Source organism: Balearica regulorum, chromosome 20, assembly GCF_011004875.1.
Source record: "Balearica regulorum gibbericeps isolate bBalReg1 chromosome 20, bBalReg1.pri, whole genome shotgun sequence".
Classification (NCBI taxonomy): Eukaryota; Metazoa; Chordata; class Aves; order Gruiformes; family Gruidae; genus Balearica; species Balearica regulorum.
In genome coordinates this window covers 5195077-5212687 of record NC_046203.1, presented here as the reverse complement: position 1 = coordinate 5212687, position 17611 = coordinate 5195077, and the positions used below count along the sequence as shown (strand labels likewise).

Genomic DNA, 17611 nt, shown 5'->3' with positions numbered 1-17611 from the left:
TTTTCAGCACAAAATCTGAAGGAAAAGTAAATTCCGATGCAAAGAATACACAAAACAACATTGCAGAGAATAGCAGTGACCAAAAACTAATCATCGTGACACTTCAGCATGTATGACCAAAGAACAAGAGACCTGTTGCTGAGAGGCAAAGGGCAGCTGGGCTAAATTAGCTGAGCAAGTTTGAGTCTGGATAGTGTCATTAGGAGAAAAGCAGAACTATGCCATAAACTCTAATGAATGCATTAATGGATGGCTTGTGCCTCTCAAAAGGGGAAAAAACGGTTTAAATAAAGTTATTAACACAGCCCACCTGTGTTTGGCTCTTGGACTATGTTGTTTAAATAGCCCATTAACTCTTGGAGTAACTAATCTTGAAAGTGAATATAGCCTTTCTGAAGTAGACATTTAACTACATTCATATAATTCAATTAGATTGAGCATTCTTAGTCCAAAGCCAGTATTCTATGCTTTCATCTCTAATAATGGTGCACAGACAAACCTGGTTAATATGGTGTTAAAAAAAGAATTTGCATTTGTAATGGTAACCAGAAATAAATTGCTGGACTGAACCCTAAGATATAACATGCAATTTAAGTGGTATGAGTTAGCATTATTATTGTAATACAGAATTTTAAGGTTATATTTAATTCTGAAACCTGTATTACAAGAGTGAGCTGAGTTTTACAGCTCTGCCTTAAACTCACAAGGGAAAATTAATTATTTTTTAAAAACTGATATTGAAATAAAGTTTCTTTTCCGGGTACCAGAACTCACATCAGTAAACAGACAACACCCTGGACTGCTCCTGCTTGGGGTTTGGGGGGAAGCAGGGGAGCGAGGAAGAAAAACAAATCGTGGCCTGAACAAGTTCATCCTGTTAATAAATAGTTAAAGCAAATTCATTAGGAAACAGGAATTTTATAGATTTAGTTAAAGGTTTCTTCCTATTTATGTCACTGAGAAATGATAAAATTCCTTTTATCACTCTACAACTTGTTAATGTTTTACCCCAGGACCACTTCATCTGTAATAAACATCTTAACAAAATATGCATCCCTAGGGAGGAACCGTTAATTTCCTTAAGGCCTCACACATGTAATAGGTTTTTATTGCATGCAGGTGCTTTGTGAAATTGCATTGACTTGTAATAAACATCCAGTAAAGAGCAGGTAGCACCTAAAAGGGGGAAGTGTTTGTGCACCTGTCTGAAGAGACTTAACACACCCTAATCCTCCACGGGCTTCTCCTCGGCTGCGCATAGACACATCACCGAGCCTCACCTTCTAGGGCGTCTGCTGCCTCTAATCACAGCAAGGTAAATGCTTGGATTTTTACAGTTGTGTTTAACCAGCTTAACAAATAATGCTAGGTGAATTTAGTATATTCAAATATGTTTATTGCTGCTTTGACTAAAATTGCAGCATAAATTACAATCAATTAAACACACTCTAAAGGATAGGGAAAATAATGCATGGCAGATTTTCCTTTTCTTTTGTAGAAAGTTATCTGTATAAGACTCTTCATAGAATTAATATATTTTATTAATCTGTTTAGAATGAAGTATAAAGAAAGTTTAACATAATTCTTACCAGTAATAACATACCTTATGTATTTCAGTGAGGATAGCTTTGCCTTAAGTGTTTACTTTTGAAAGTTTATTATTTTTTAAAACCATTTGAACAAAGATGTATCTATAGTTTTCCATGGACACTTATTGAGGAGGGCTTTTTTTGCTCATCCCAGTAATTAACAGGAATGAAAACTCTGTGTTTCAAGAGAATCCCCATCTAGCAGCAGCGTTGCATACATATGTTGAAGCTCTTTGGTTTTGGTTTTTTTTTTTCTTTGCTGATTCTCTGTGTTCTGACAGAACACTTGCAATACCTGCGAGCAAAGAATTGCTCCCCCTCCTAGGGGAACGCAGTGGGTATCTCTAAAGGATGACATACGCAGAAAACCAGGGAGTTAATGTTCTGTGTCACCATTTGAGGCAATACTACCGAGTCCGTAACTAAGAAATTCTTCAAAGGTACAAAATCCACAACTTACAAAAAGTTCTTCAGTAAAACATCTGCATATTTCCTTCCTCTTTCTACATACAATTTCCCAGTGAAGGGATAAAGGCAAAATTGCAGCTAGAAGCCAAGTAAATGCTTCTGGAGATCTCCAGTAGCTCCGATGAGAAGTCTTTGAGATGAGACCGGATCAAACGCCTTGGGCTGAAACTGCCGAAGTTTCGCTCGCCACAGGGTACCAGAAGCGGCTTGCGCAGGGCAGCAGCGGGGCAGTCGCTCACGCACCCCTCGGTGAAACGTGGGGCAAGCTTTCAAAAGCTCCGGCGCTTAAAAACACAAGTTTACTTAAAAATTTTACCCAAGTGCATAGGATGGCCTTTTGACCTTTAATGGAACTATCACTGAAACGCCTAAGATGATTTTTAATTTCACATTTGGGTATTTTTGAAAACTATGACTGCATGCAAGATTATTAAGAACTTAAATGTTTTGACTAGCCCAAACAGAAGGACATTTGCTTCATAGTACAAAGCATCACCTGAAATATTTATTAATGACTGAAGCATTTAAGTTCAGCAAAAATTTGTAAGAATCCAAGAACTATTTTAGGGGTGTGTTTAATTAAAAAAATTATTTACTTTTCACCAGCCCCTTCCTGAACCAGGTACATAATGTAAAAACTCAGCTGTGATGTTATTGAAGTCAAGAACAACAAAAAAAAATACCAAAATGAATCCTGACTTCTTGGGGGGAGGAGGTAAATTTACTCATTACTGAGTTATAAGAAAACTATTCCTGTCAAAGTGAGTGAAAGACAAATTTAGAGTTTTGTGTGAAAAAATAGTAGAAAAAAAAAAGAACTGAATGAAAAAAACTAAGAGCAAAGACTAGGATAGCGAATTCTGAAGGAAATCTCCCCAAATTTAAGGGGCAGAGGAAAAAGAAACAATAAGTAACCTCACACCTGAGCTAAGATGGCAAAGAAAAATAGCACTGCAAAAATCAGGAAAGCATTTAAACACATAAGTCACTCGTGCGCAGCCCCATTAAGCCCGAAGGGGCTGTGCACACACAGAGGGCTCTGCCGGAGCCAGGCCCTCGGCTCTGACCCCTGCGAAACACCACATGCCCAAGGAGGCTGATGAATTATACGCACGGCATCTACGAGGGCTCATTAGAAAATATTGCACCGGGCTGCGGAGGCAGGAGGTGGTCCCGGCGTGCAGGGGGTGTTGTGGGAGAGCAGACGGGGCACACCGCGGGGATGCCGAGGGGCTTTGGGGGTCTCCTGCAGCGGGTGATGCTGGGGACGGCGCTGCGGGAAGGAACACAGGGCGCTGCGGGCACAAGGGCTGCTCCCTCCGCGCCCCGACATGTGCAGGGCACCGCTGCCTGTCTCAGGCTCGCCAGGCCGAGTGGGGAGAGCCACTGAGAGACAGCTTTGGGGGGCTTTTAGCCAGGAGAGCCCACCAGTGTTGGGGAACAGGGTGGCGATGGGGCTGGGGAAGGAGCAGCCGTGGCCTGCATCCCTGTGCCAGTGGTCCCAGCCCATCCTGGGAGAGGATGGGTGGCAGGGGGTGCTCGGGGGACCCCGCTGTCCCCAACCTGCTTGAGAGAGAGGCAACAACGACTCCCAGGACCACAGTCATGCTCAGTGGGCGCTTAGTCTAAGCGGAAGAAGAGCCAGGGACCCCCACCACCCTTGGCCAGGAGCTGGAGGACAGTGTGGCGAGCAGCAGAGCTCACAGCCCTCCTCTTCCTCACAGGCTTCGAGCGAGCCCTGCTCAGTGCGAGGCACAGCGTGGTGCGTTGAACCACAAGTAGTCTGGTAGGACTTAACAGTAAAAGGAAAAAAACAACTTATACTTGTCAGTCAGCAGCATTTGAGCTGTTTTTCCCTCCTGAAACAGCCACACAGGTATTTCCTTCCACCCGAGCGGCTCCTGGATGTGCCCCCGGGCTGCACCGCACCGGGGGCCATTCCCCATGGGTGCAGGGCGAGCATCCCCAGTGGGCTCCGTGCATCCCCGTCCTGCAGGAACACCCGCTCCTGCATGGAGCCCCGGCCAGTGGAGCGGGCAGGCAGCAGCTCTCCAGGAGCATCGCAGGGTGCAGGCAGGGGGGTGCCAGCGCCGCCAGCCCCTCCGGAAAACCCCCAACCCCGGCTCTGCGCGGAGCGAATGAAGGGCAGAGGCACCGGGGCCGGCGGTGGCAGCTGTGCTGTACGGGACAGGGCCCAGAGCAGCAACTTGTGTTTCCTGCAGCTCTGAGCTGCTTTTTAAAGGGGTCAAATAGTAGGAACAATCATCTTCAAAGAGAGAGGATTTATAGATGCTGCCAGGTCCCAGGCTTTGCCCATCAGAGCTCGAAGCAGACGGGCGTGCTTCCTTCACTTGTTATCTCAGCCATGCGTCTCACGGGCTGCCCTGAGAGCTGCGATTTCTGAATCCCGGTGGCTGCCATTTTAAATATTCCCTCAGAAAAGCTTGACGTAGCATCTTGATTTTTCAAAGAAAAAAAAAAAAAACCAAGAAAAACAATCAGCCCCCTCAGTACTAAGGAAAAAAAAATAGAGACAGGAGTCATAGAGGCAAATGTAATTAGGAAACATATGAGAAGATTCAAAAAAGTTCAAAAGAATATGAGAAAGGAAATGTATAAAAAGTAAATAAAACACATTGTTTAAAAATGTTTCATATTAGACTTCCCCTATAAACATTTTACTTTTTATTTTATAGATTTCATGCTATTCTAATCAACTTTATTTTTGTAACTTCACAACTGAAACTGCAAACCTTACAGCCTGTTTTCACGTTTCTGGTGTGTCCTGTCAGTCTTTTATATCTCTCTAGATGGGGGGAAAATAAAGTCAATGAAGTGAGCCAAAAAATTCTAATTTCAAAACTTTTATAGAAATTTCTCCTGAAGAAACTCAGGCACCACATCATGGAAAGATCATAAAGGTTTGGTGAAAACAGCTCCAACTCCCAGACAAATCAAAGACTAAATAGTTTACTATTGCTTACGAAGAGTATGTAAACTTGTAAAGGATATTAATGAAGGTGTAAACTCTTACTGAGGAAAAACAAATCTTTGCTGTAGAGGACTGGGGTATTAAAATAAAGCAAACACAACACCTCATCTGCCATGCCTTAAACTGCACCAGAACGTTGGAATTAGAGAAGCCAGGTAATCTAAAAAACAATTTAGAGATGCAAGGCTTTTGCTGGCCTGCAGTCATCTGGATGAAGGTCCCATCTCATCTTTACAATCAAAGAGTTAACTCTGATGTCCCAGCACACAAATAAGTAAATGTGGGATAATTAGGAAACAAATTCTGCAAACATCTTGAAAGGGGCTGGAGACCTTTGATCTTTATAGAAAAGAAAACATTACAATACAGTCTAGCTTTTGGGGTCTGCACACATTTTATACCAAGGCAGAGGATGGTATCTTTCTTAAAAATCAAGTAACACCTAATTCCATCATACCCTAATTATCTTAACTGATTTCATATGTCTAAAGGTATTTCACCAAAAGATTAGAGTAGAAAGAGGGACTGACAAAATAATTAAATATGCAATTTGCCAAGCTTGGGCAATATGGCTTTGAAATCACCTTTTCAGGAAGTTTTACAGCTTGTTCATTGACATATATATTGCAGCCTTCAGATTCTTATTTAAGCTCTTTTGATTACTTTAATGGATTAATACCCGAGTACCATCAATGTAAAGTCTAATACTCAAGCCTGTTTCTAATTTGCCAAAAGTTGCACTAGTTTCCTTTTGGTGTTATGATAAGAAAAAAATAATCTGTGTCTTGATACATATATATTTTCTTTTAAATCATAAAATTCCTTCTTCCAAGGAATTCTGTGAATACAGAAATAGGCCTGTATCTAATGTCCTTTTTGGTTACTTTGCTTTCGTGTTTTCTAAGGTTTTGGTGACTTAACCAAAATACACACGACCGTAACAACATGCGGGGTGGTGTGTTTTACCAGAAGAGCACAGAATTGCCCCTTTAATCCTTTCAGGTTTATTTTGGCAAAAAAAGCACCTTGTAGTGAATTCATGTCTGGAACCTTCACCACCACACCATTTTGAGGGGCACGCAAACCTGGGCTGGCATGGCAGCACCTGCCCTGGTGCCCGTGACAGATGTGCCCAGCTCCAGTGGCATCACCCGCTCTCTCCCCTCCGGAGCTGCCACGGCTGCATGACAGCTCTAACCACGCATCCACGGCACGGACAGCACCGAGGTGGGAAGACAGCCTCACCACCTTTCCAGGTCTGTCTTCCAGCCAGTCACAGGGAGGACATTTCTATACTCGCAGCAGTAGCAATATTCCTACTTCTCTCTCCTGCTCTGCACCTTTAGGGATGCAAAGTTTGCAGGAAAACTTTCCATGTAAAATCTGTGACCAGCTACTGGAAACCCTGATAGCAAACCTGAGACATCAAAGCAAGAGTTGTCCAACCAAGACTCTGACACTGGCCAGCAGCAAATACCCGAAGCAGAGCGATGCATCCCATAGATGCTCTTTTGACACCCCACAGCCAAGGAGTTTAACCAAGACACAGGTGGTTTCTGTGTCCATCAGCCCTCAGTAAACTCCTTCCCTCCCGGTTCTCATCACAGCCTGTAGTAACTCATTTCATGGCATAGTGACAGGCTACACAAAGGACCGCTGTCCTCAGCTTGTTTTGCATGACACAACAGCAATGGCCATCTCTTGCTACGCAAACACACGCACGGCTCGTCTGGCCGGGTACGGCTCTCTCACCAAGATGAAATACAGAAGGAACACTGCGGAAGTTGAAAGACATTTTAAAAATAAAATGAAAATACACACCTGAAGAGTTAAATGATTTGGCTATGGATACCCAGAAGCATCACTACTCAAATGCAATTCAAGCATGAACCAAACGAACAACTGCGTAGCAGGGAAAAGGCAGCCAGCTTCCCAAACACAGTAAGAAGTAAAGCTCACTTTACCTTTCCTAACCCATCTACTGAGTTTTCTTGCTCTGCCCTGTGCAGAGATGAACAGCCCTCCAGAATTCCTTGGGAAAACATCCTTCTTCTAGCACTTGTTTGACAAACCTTCCTGGGCTACTCAGTTACTGGTCGTGCACACCGTAAGTGTCCGTATGGCCAATGCTCACACAGCCAGGGCCAACCTGGCTTCTGTTCCACAGCCTGCGGCATGTGCCATCTCTCCATTTCAGTTCAAGTTTTATGAAACCAAAAGGAAAGGCAAGCTTTAAATATTTAAATGGAAAATAAATTCAGCTTTAGACATGCACAAGACTCTGGATACCAGAAAGGGGAAAGGTCTTCAGCCATTTCTCCAGAAACCAACTCACATTCTTTAATGAAGAACAGTTTTTCTTGAGATTTAACAAAACAATCTAACCCAAACCAGCACAGCCTTTGCCTCTTCCTGAAGGATTCCAGCCTAATCATAAACTTCATCTGAAAGATTAGAGAATATAACTGATACTCACAGTTTGGAAGAAGATGCAGCCAGCAGCAACTCTAACACAGCCATTCTGCAAATGGCTGCTAATTGGCTCCACACCTGCAAGAGATGATAGAAAAAAGCCTTTCTGCCGGAGGAGAGCTCTGGGCAGGTCCCTCCTTTTATTGTTCATCGGAGAGCCTGGCTTTGCCGGCTTGCACCTGGTTAACTTTCTTTGCGTGTGGTCACACTGGCTTCTGTGGGACTCCCGGGTGTGTTGAGTGTCAGTGCCCTTCATCCTCCTCCATAAACAGACCCAGCTCTAGATTGTTGGGGTTGTTTTCCTACTGATGTTTTTCAGGTTTATTAATTCTCTGTTACACATTATCATTTGAAGACATCAGAAATGACCCAGGATAGAGAAAGGGCACTTGCTGACCACAAACATGTGTGCAATGTTCTTGGTTAGAAAGGTTGTCTGTGGGTTATTTGAAGGTCTCAGAGCAGGGGATGGAGAAATGCTGGTGGACTCCGGTCTTTGCTGCCCACAGGACGCTGCTCTCCCGGCTGAGGAAGCAGCGGATCCCCGTGGCGAGCGCTGACCTTCCAGGGCAGAGGAGCGGGTCTGCTGGCTGAGCTGGGGAGCCTTGCCCAAGGACTTCTGCCAGGGCTGGTCCTCCAGCCCCTGCTGCACGCAGCCGGGGGGAGGCTGGCTGGGGCACCGCCGGGGATGCCGCCAGCGCGGGAGCTCCGGGCCGTTCACCTGCGCCTCTCGCGTCCCCATCACGGGGCAGCCTGAATCTGGACGGGCAGGAACGGCGCTGCCGCCGTGTGCTGCCTGCTGCAAAGCCCACCATCACTGCATGTTGGTGGTGCAGGGAGCACGGGCTGCCAACAGATCCCTGCCTTTGCCAGCGGGAGGGGAAGGTGCGGAGGGCTGGGAAAGGAGGGAAAGAATAGTGCTGCTTTGATGCCAAGACATAGTTCAGGGCCTGTTTGCTTATTAGTGTCCATAAAGTTTCACCAAGTGACACACGGTAGGATTAAAAATATAGGTAATGTCAGAAATGTTCCCTGGAAGCCACAGTTCAGCAGACGCCTTTAAAAATAACTAATTGAACCACAACAGAGAGACACCAAACTGACCCAATCCTTTCTGTCTTTAAAATCATGTACATACACTATATTTCAGGGTCAATTTATCACAACATGCCCCTTCCTCACTGGTGCATAGCAAAAGGGAGTGCACAGACATATTTATAGCAGTCACTGCTTATCAGATGGTATAAATATGTCCGTGCTGAAATAAATCAAGATGTGGATGTGAAGCTCAGAGACCCGTAGCAAGAAGGAAGTGTTGATGAGCATCTGGACCAAGGAGCCTCTCCTGTGGGCATGGGGCAGGCTGCCCGCCCTCCGTGATGAGACGAGCTCCCCGTGGTGAGGGCGGATCGGGACTGATGAATACTGGGCACTGCGGTGGGGATTGGCCTTTTTTTTTTTTTTTTTCTTTCATGCTTGCACCAAGGAGCCTTCTCTGTATTCTCTTTTTCTGATTGTTGCTCTGTAGCTGTTTACCTAATTGCATTTTGGATATAATGAAGCTCCCCAAGACAAGGGTTTGTCTCAGCTTATCTGAGTCAGGTTTTGGACCTGCCTCCTGTGATATTAGTTGTAAGGCATCATTAAGGCATGTCATGCTCCTCTGCTGAACTACAGAAAAAATAAATGATTTTCCTAAATTTTTAGCTGTTACCAATTTACTCTAATCTCATTAGCACTGTTGTCCAAATTCTAAACATCCCTGCAGCTGAAAAACCCGAAGGAAACTTTGGATACTATGGGATTAAGACAAAAAAGCCAACAAAGTGGGTTCCCCATCAGCCGTTGCTTTTGGGAGAGCAGTATCTAGTGCATCCCCAGATACAGAAATAGGCTCAGAGGGAGTTTGGGCACAGGAGAGGTGCGGGGACACTTTCAATTCAGGGTCATTTCTTGCTCACTTGTGCATCTTGTGTCTCCTGCAGCCTTGGGAAACAGCTAAGATTTAAGGTTTGCCAAACTGAGAATACAAATGCATTGATAGGAAAATCAGTTTAACGTTCAGACAGCAAAACATAGTAATTCACAAATCAGCAGAAGTCTTGGGACAGAGCTGCTGGCAGTGATGCAAAAAATATTCACAAAAGAATTACAGAAACTGCACGGAACTGGCTTGTTAGGAAGACTACTTAGCAAGCAAAAATGCCAGCAAACACTACCAAAATGGAGCTGCTAGGTTTCCTTACGGGGACCATTTAAGATAACGCCCACTCCTGTGCCTGGACAGTTAGGGCCTTCTAAGAATAAACTGATTAAAGAACATTTTGCAACCTATAAACTTGGTGCAGTTTAAAAGAAGTCTTTTAACCTTGGAGGTCTTATTTTCCTTAATAAGAAGTTGGGAAACCCCTTGCTTTCCCCAGTTTGATCAGCTCATTAACGGACAGACAATATCTCAGGAGCTGCTGATACTCAATGCTTTAATAATAACATCTGCTGACTTCCTCAGGGCCCTTTTCAGAAGAAATTAGGTACAGGTTTGCATGCCAAAGAAAGCAGGGATGTCATGAATCTGCATCCAGCTGGGAAAAGCAGACAGGCTGCAGAATCGCTGCTGCCACGCAGTCACCGCCCAAGCAAAGCCCGGCCGGAGGAGGCAGGTTTTGTTCCCTCTCCCTCCCCTTTTACGAAGAGCATAAACCCGGACTGCCGTGCCTGCTCCACGGCCCCCCGCCCCGAGCATCGCCCTGCGCGAGACCGAGGGGGTGGGGTGCCACCGAAAGGGCTGGTAACTGCTGTGGGATTTTTTTAATCTAGTTTCCTATGAAAACAAGGTTCCTGTGATCGCTGTATGCTTGTCTGTCTGCCTGTCCTGACCAATAACTTTGAACTCTTTTCTTTACTGATTTAAACCAGATTTCACAGAGAGGTAGAAGTCTCAAGGATAATTAAGTTCCTAAAAGTTTCATATAAGTAGGCATTTGGGCAGAAAAAGGAATTTAGAGTTAGAACAGGCAAAAAGTTTGCATTAAGGGTTTTGAGTCCATCAACTGGCTTCTGCTGACTGCGACAGGTCACTGCTGGGAGGCTGTGGGAAAAGTTTTAGGTGTAGGTGGGAAGAGCAGAAAATCTTTGTGTCATTCAGATAAAAGTCAGTTGCAGGAAACCACCTCCGTTACCTCCAGCGCTCGTGAAACAAATTGATTCTCATGCATCCCCGAAGTCTGTACTTCTTGGTTTTTGCCGGGCAGGGCGCTTCGCAGCGGCGTCCCACCGCAGGGGTTGCCATCGGGCAGCCGTGCCACCGCACCGCACAGCGCCGGCTGCCAGCCCGGGGCTGCCTCCAGCACCCATCCTGCCCGGTCCTGCTGTTGGAGGGAAACGGTGGTTACGGTGCCGTGGGTGCTGTGCCGTGGGTTACTCTGCCGTGGGTGCTGTGCCATGTGGCCGTGGGCGAATCAGGCTGTTTGTGGTCTGGGGGTGGAGGCGAATTGTACATGTGGGCTTTTATACAGGTAAGAAAGGTGGCGTTCCAGAAAGGAGGCCAATTTAGTAGCAAGTTTTGGTGTGCTGTCGTTAGGTCCTTAGGCAGTGCAGCTTGCCGTGGCATTCACGCTACACCCCGTGCTCGGCCCACCACCACCCCCCCAGTTCGGGCTGGGCAGGCAGCTCGGGAGAAGGGCTGTCCCGGTCGCAGTTACTGTGCCCCTCTCCTTCCCCTTGCTCCCCTCGTGCCCTCTGCTTGTTCCCTGACGCCTCCCGACCAAGCCCTCAGGTGCTGCTGCAGGACACGCTACAGGCAATAGCAGTAACGGGCTTCTTGCCTACTTTTTGAAGAATGACTATTTTCAGGCACTCCTGCTGGGAGCGTTTCCCTGGCAGGGAAATGACCTAAAATGACCTTACGGCACATCGGCTTCTGGGGCTCCATGTTTTCTTGACACTTCAGTGACTTTATAGGCACCGTCCCCCAGCTTCCAGCAAACCCAAACAACCCAAATCCCAAACCTTCGCCATGACCGTGGGAACAGCCCACTGGTGTGCTCCCAGAGGAAGGGCAGCGCCGAGGGAGGGAGGGAGGGAGGGACGTGGAGTCGGGCACTGCTGCACTCCCCTCCCGAAAGAGCCTCAGCTTTACCTCTGCTGCTCCCAGCGAGTGTTTAGCAAAGACTTAATGATGGAAACTACGTGGCCCTCCCAGGGGCCCTCCCTTTAGGGAGTTTTCTTAATATCCGCTATGAATTTTCCTTGTTACCCTTTAAACCCACCATACTTCTGGTGCTCTCCGTCACAGGAGAGGAGACCCACAGAGGCTCGTGGGTCCATCACCGAGGAAGCGCATCCCTCCCCAGCCTCTTCTGCTGATGCCCCAACAGCTCAGCTGCCCACGGCGCGTCCAGCACCGTCCCCTGGGCGACCAGTGGTAAACCTGCCACAAACCCACCCAAACTTGGCCGAATCTAAGACACGACCCCGCTCTTGTCTCTTTGCCCAGCTGACAGCGCACTTCAATTTGGTCAAAAATCTGTTCTGGACAATCACTATCTTTATTGTTCCATTCCAGATTAGTTTAAATTATAAAACTATAAACTATAAGCAAACCAGTGGGCAGACTCACCCGTGTGACGTAGGTGTGAAAACCCTCCTAAGAGCAGAGCACAGCCTCCTCCTGCCTGCTTCTAGTCTTCGCTGCAGCAAGGACCTGGCAGCTGCAGGCAACGCCGGGGAGCGCGAACCCCGGACCGGGCAGGGCTGCTGCTGCCGGGGAGCTCTGCCGCCTCGGAGAGCACCAGGAGCTGGGGCAAAGCCCTCTCCGTCTCTCCCCTCCCTCCTTCATTTTCCAAATGGCTGGAGAAACAACTGGTTTGCTATTTTTTTTTCATTGAAGATCAACAGTGAATTTCTGCTTATGATTTAATGTATTTATTTTTTTAATTATCCTCTAATATAAAATAAAAAAAAAAATCAGGGAAAAAACGTCCCAGTGAAAATGTTTCAGCATGGGCCATGAGGCACGGGGGGGTCCCCTGTGCGGGTCTCCGAGCCCCCTTTGCTCAGGTGCCAGCGGGGTTTCTCTGAGGAGCTGCAAGGGCGGCACAGGAGCCGATCTCCAGGCACTGCCAGAGCTCTGACTGGGGCGAACCCTTCCTAGAAAGGCCTTTTTCCCATTATGAAAAGCAAGATTTTAGTTATAACTGCAAAAAAAGAAACAAATGAAGGAAGCTGTGGTTTTGTCCAACGCACGGCTGCAGTTACTGGAGGACAGAGGGAAGACACGGGGGTTCAGAGCAACATTTTGTTCACAGGTCAGTTTACGATCACCGCGTGAACCACCAACGTAATGCCCAGGGCTTCACATCGCACTCCCCAACACCGATTGCTTCTCCTGCCCGCTGGGGCTCACGCGCTCGAAGCCTCACCTGGGTGCCAACCGGCACAAGTGCCGCCGGCGGCAGCTGACGCAGGGCAGCTCGGAGCCGCGGGGAGCGCTGGGCAGCGGCTGGCGGGTCCCCGCTCTGCCTGCGTGGGAAACCGCCTGGCATCGGTTGTCCCTCTCCGGGATAATCCTGCTCCGAAGCACCAGGAGCTCTGGGCTTTGGGTGGGGACGTGCGTTATTTCATGTCGGGTTTCTTCACTCACTCGCGTGCATTTTGGAGGAACCCCTAAGGATGCGCTTGGGTCCCGTTGAACGATGGATGTCGCATTGGGCCCTTAGGATATGTAACTATAGCAAACCTTTTTGGGACGCTCTCAGCTGAGCAGATAGCATTTAAAGGGCTATTCCCGTAAAAGCCCCTCCAAGAGGATTACCTGGAGTTTGCTTTGGACTTTTTTTTTATCAGCAGCCCATATTGCTTGCCATATTGCCATATTGGCAAGCGAGCAGCAGAGCACTCCTTTATGTGTACAGGTATATTTTGGAAAGCTACGATACGGCACGGTCTCCATCGTATGAGTTGGTGGGAAGACTGTAAAATAATACCTGGCAGAGCAGCTGGATGAATACTCAGTTTAATTTAAGACCCAACACTCACAAGTCAAACTACAAAGTGGTCCCACTTGGGGCATTCTCGCAGTTTTTGGTTTAATCGAGCAAAATTCTAGAGGTCAAATTTCACCCTCAGTAGAAGTATGTCACGAGACTTCCAGCTTTTCTGGTGGAAAAAACCCAACCTAGAACCTGTTTCCTCCAGAGAATTGCACTACGGTTTGATCGGGCTTTTTCTCCTTGACATGTCGCCCATTTTATTAACTTCTGCTTTGCTTTAAAAAGAGGCATCTACCGTTTTGCTTCCCTGAAGAAGCTCATAATGTTATAATTCAAGTGTCAGGACAGATTAGGTTAAATGTACTGTGTGATTCCCAAAGGAAAACAAACTTCCAAACATACTCTATTTGCCTTGTTACATGTCATGGATTGCATTAGAGCTGAACATGTAATTCTGTCGCCTAATGTGTTAAAGTTGGCATGAATTTTATTCTCTGTGCAAGGTGAGAAATTACTTAGCTAACAAAACATTTCGTTTCCCCCTCTTTGCGTTCTTTCTTTATGAGATTCTGAATGTGACATTTTCACAAAAAATCCCTGCACTTATTTGTGAAAAATGTATATTAAAACCAAAACACATCAAATGGAAAGAAATCACAGATGGTTTTATTCACAAGCAGTAGAATTAATGGCCTTCCCTACTCTTTATAAATATTGGAAGCAGATGAGTTCATTACTATTTCACTCTAATAAAGAAAACCTGCTTTATTTTGACAAGACATCTACTTATCTAGTGTTTCTACTGAATAATAAATCTATTTTCTTTGAAAAATAAAATAAAGGTTATCAATAAACAAAAACCTGCCTGGAAAATTTGTCAATCAAAAAAACCCCAAACATCTTTGTTTCTGATAATGCAGCAATGGAATTCAAGGGATTTTGAAAATGTCACTAATTTTCAGAATAGAAAGTTTTGAAATGTTTACTTTGTGGTTGTCTTAAATTTTTACATCTTTCAACAAAGCAAGCAGAAAAGTGAAAACATCTGAAAAGGCTTTTGAAAAGAAAAGAGTCAGCACAAGCTGGATAAAGCTGTGGGCTCCTTTATCTTCGAGAAATCTGCACACATGGAGTGGAGTTTAGGACTTTTTTTTTAACTATGCATTCAAACACTTCCCAGTTCACAATCCAGGCTACATCGACTTTGCCAGACCTTCAAAGTGCTCCTGGCAGCCTTTCCTGCGCTGGGATAAAACATCTTCCCCTAGGGAAGCAAAAGCTGAGTCATTTTTAACCCCAAACAACATTCACTGATGTGGTCATCTTGTTAGTCATGGAAATCCTGTGTTATTTCTATTTATGCTTCTTTCAACACTTATTAACCAAGGAGTGAGGAGGTTTGATTTTAAACTGCAGAAGATGTTTATCCTCTCCAGGGCCATGACAATCAGTTACATGGCTTATCCATCATTTCAGAGAAAGGAAAAGATTTTGAGAAACTCCCCAGGCAAGTTAATTTTTAAAGCTGTAGGAGGGAGAGGAGAAAAGAAAACAAACACCACCACCAAAGCCACAGGCACACAAAGCCTGACACAACGTCTAACGCCGCAGGGACCGCGGCCGGCTCCTTCCAGCCCTTGCGCCTGCTGCTTCCCCTTTGACAAAAGGAGGATTTCCTTGGGGCAGGAATGGCCAGGAGACACCTCGCCGGAGACAAACGGCTGCTCCCGGTGCCGGGAGGACTAAGCAAAGCAGAAGAAATAAGGAATTTTCCTTAGAAAACAAATTCCATGAATGATGGACAACGTAAAGCAGCTCCGGTCTCACCCTACGCCTGCGCCTAGGGACCCTCCGGGGCAGGCGGGTCGGTCCCTGAGGTACCCGGGACCGTTGGTGCAACGCGGAGGGGCCGCACTGAGCCAACGCCGAGTGCCTGGACAAGCTGATGGCCGGGGGGGGCCGGTGCTGTCACCCTCCCAGGCCTCCGCACCGGCTGAGACCCTGCGCAGGGCTCATGGCGATGCCCCTCTCGGCACAGCTGAGTTCTCCGCTTGCATCAAAAAACCCTTTGCAGACAAATTTAAGTTTAGTTTGTCCAACAAGGGACAAACGCAGGAGAAGGAACTGAAATATCGGAGAATATTGTTCTAGCTGAGGGGGAAAAGATGGTTCAATGGATGGAGATTTATGTTTTCATAACAAAAGGAAATTCTGTTCAGGCACTGGCCTGGCCTGGGATGGCACCAAGGGATGCGGCAGGTGAGGCTCTGGGTTTTCTTTCTCTCTGTTTTTATCATCCCCGCCAAGCCGTGCTTTTGAACACAACGCCCACGCTCCAGCTTTGGTCAGCGAGCACAACACCTCCGGCCAAAGTGCCACACGATGCCTGGAGGGGTAGGCCGGGATGTCTCCTTGCAGGAGGCAGGGAAGAGGGAGGAGGATGCCTTCACTTCCCCAGGCTTTGAGCATCGCTGTTGCTCCAAGGACGGAGACCCCCTTCCAGCCCATCACCACCAGTAACAGCAACTCTTTAGATTACGGCTGTTTCAGAAGAAATGCTGCAGAAGTGACAGAAAGATTTGGTGAAGAATTAATCTATTGTTTTTAACATTCAATAATTACCCCAAAATTCTGAGCAGCTGAATTAGGAAATGCGAAGATCAGAGGCTGAGCAGAAATCCTGGGATTTTGGTAAAGTCTGGAGTATTTCAACAGCAGAGTGATCCCAGAGGCCTCACGGGGGGAGGAGTGCCACTCACCACCAGCGGGAGGAAGGGCAGCTCACACTGTATGAGAGGGTCCCACCACAAACAAAAACAAGGGTTGGACGACGAGGGTCCTCCCCGGCAGACACGCCTGGAAGCTCGGCCGTATTTCCAGGCAGCGGTTGCGCAGCCCCACGCGGCTTCCCGTGCCACAGAACAGAGCCCACGTCCAGTGGCAACAGCTAATTAGGCAGAAGTGGCTTTGATGTTCGCAGGCATCACCCGCTCAGCGATGGCTCCGAGGCAGCTCGCATGCCTGCCCACCACACTCCGGCACGGGAAGACGTGAGCCGGCATGCGGGACGGGCCCACTCTGGTTTACGTCCCCCCCGCGCCGCCTCCTCCCCGGCCGGGATATTCAATCAGGTGCCGGTGACGGCTCCCACAGCAGCTCCAAGATGCAGTTTCTTAGGTTTTGGTGGAACAAGTGGTACTCACTTTCAAAAGGAGGTTATAAAAACATGTGCCTGAAGAGAATGTCGGGAACTTGGGTATTAATCTCCTTTAATTCAAAGACCACTCAAAATAAGCGAGACAGAAATATTGGCTGGGGTGAGAGAAGATGCCAGAGGTCGTATTGTGCACCACCAGCTTGGGTCAAGTTCAGAAGAGTAATTTAGCACAAAGAATAACAATTTCCCGTTTTAGTGGTGTGGTATTATCCTCTCCCTAGTTGAGAAGCCCATTTCCCCCGCGGGGGCTCGCTGGCACCAGCCGCACAGGTACCAGCCTGCCCGCAGCGATGCCGGCCCACCGCAGCTCAGACCCCTGTGGCCGCCTGCCCGAGCCCGATGGGAACGGCTCTGCCTCTATCCCCAGCGCGTCAGCTCTGAGCTGAAACGCTGCACCAGAGAACGGCTGCCCGGGCGGCCGCTGGGCGAGAAAGGCCTCCCCGGAAGCCATGCCTGCGGCCAGGTCACTGTGCGGTGGAGCAGGCAGCAGCCGGGGGCCCGGGGGGCCAGGGAGGTATCGTGCAGCTCCATGCAAGCAGCACACTGCTGTCACACTGCACGCTACTGTCACCTGCTGCACGTGACTGCAGAAGTCCCTTGCTGCTGCGGCTGCAATGCCAGGAGCTGCTGGCCAGAGCCATCACCGCCCCGAGCTGCGGCAGCACTGCCATCCCCGGCACGGCGAAGCACGTCTGTACAGAAAAGCCTGGGGAAGCACTGGCCACGCACAAGTGCGCACACGTTAAAACCAGTTAATTTAAAGAAAGCCTGTGCTGATGAGTCAAGCCTGCGCTCGTGCTTCCAAGCTGCGAGGCCGACTCCATGACTTTAACTTGACCTCCTCATAATTACACACAACGCAAATTTTGCAGTTGATAATTGT

The 17611-nt window shown here is 47.5% G+C and overlaps 1 protein-coding gene across 7 annotated transcripts in view; it reads right to left on the bottom strand.

The window, feature by feature from the left end:
- Positions 1 to 14614: 14614 nt before the first annotated feature.
- Positions 14615 to 17611, bottom strand: part of MVB12B (multivesicular body subunit 12B) — a 72732-nt gene continuing 69735 nt past the window's right edge. For 4 of the 7 annotated variants that reach the window (XM_075772729.1, XM_075772727.1, XM_075772726.1 and 1 more), the window contains exon 11: positions 14626 to 14775. In XM_075772729.1, the coding sequence (XP_075628844.1) occupies positions 14677 to 14775 (99 nt within the window). In that variant the 3' untranslated portion in view covers positions 14626 to 14676. Of the gene's footprint in view, positions 14776 to 17611 lie in introns of all 7 variants that reach the window. The other 3 variants (XM_075772730.1, XM_075772731.1, XM_075772724.1) reach the window with 2 other exon arrangements.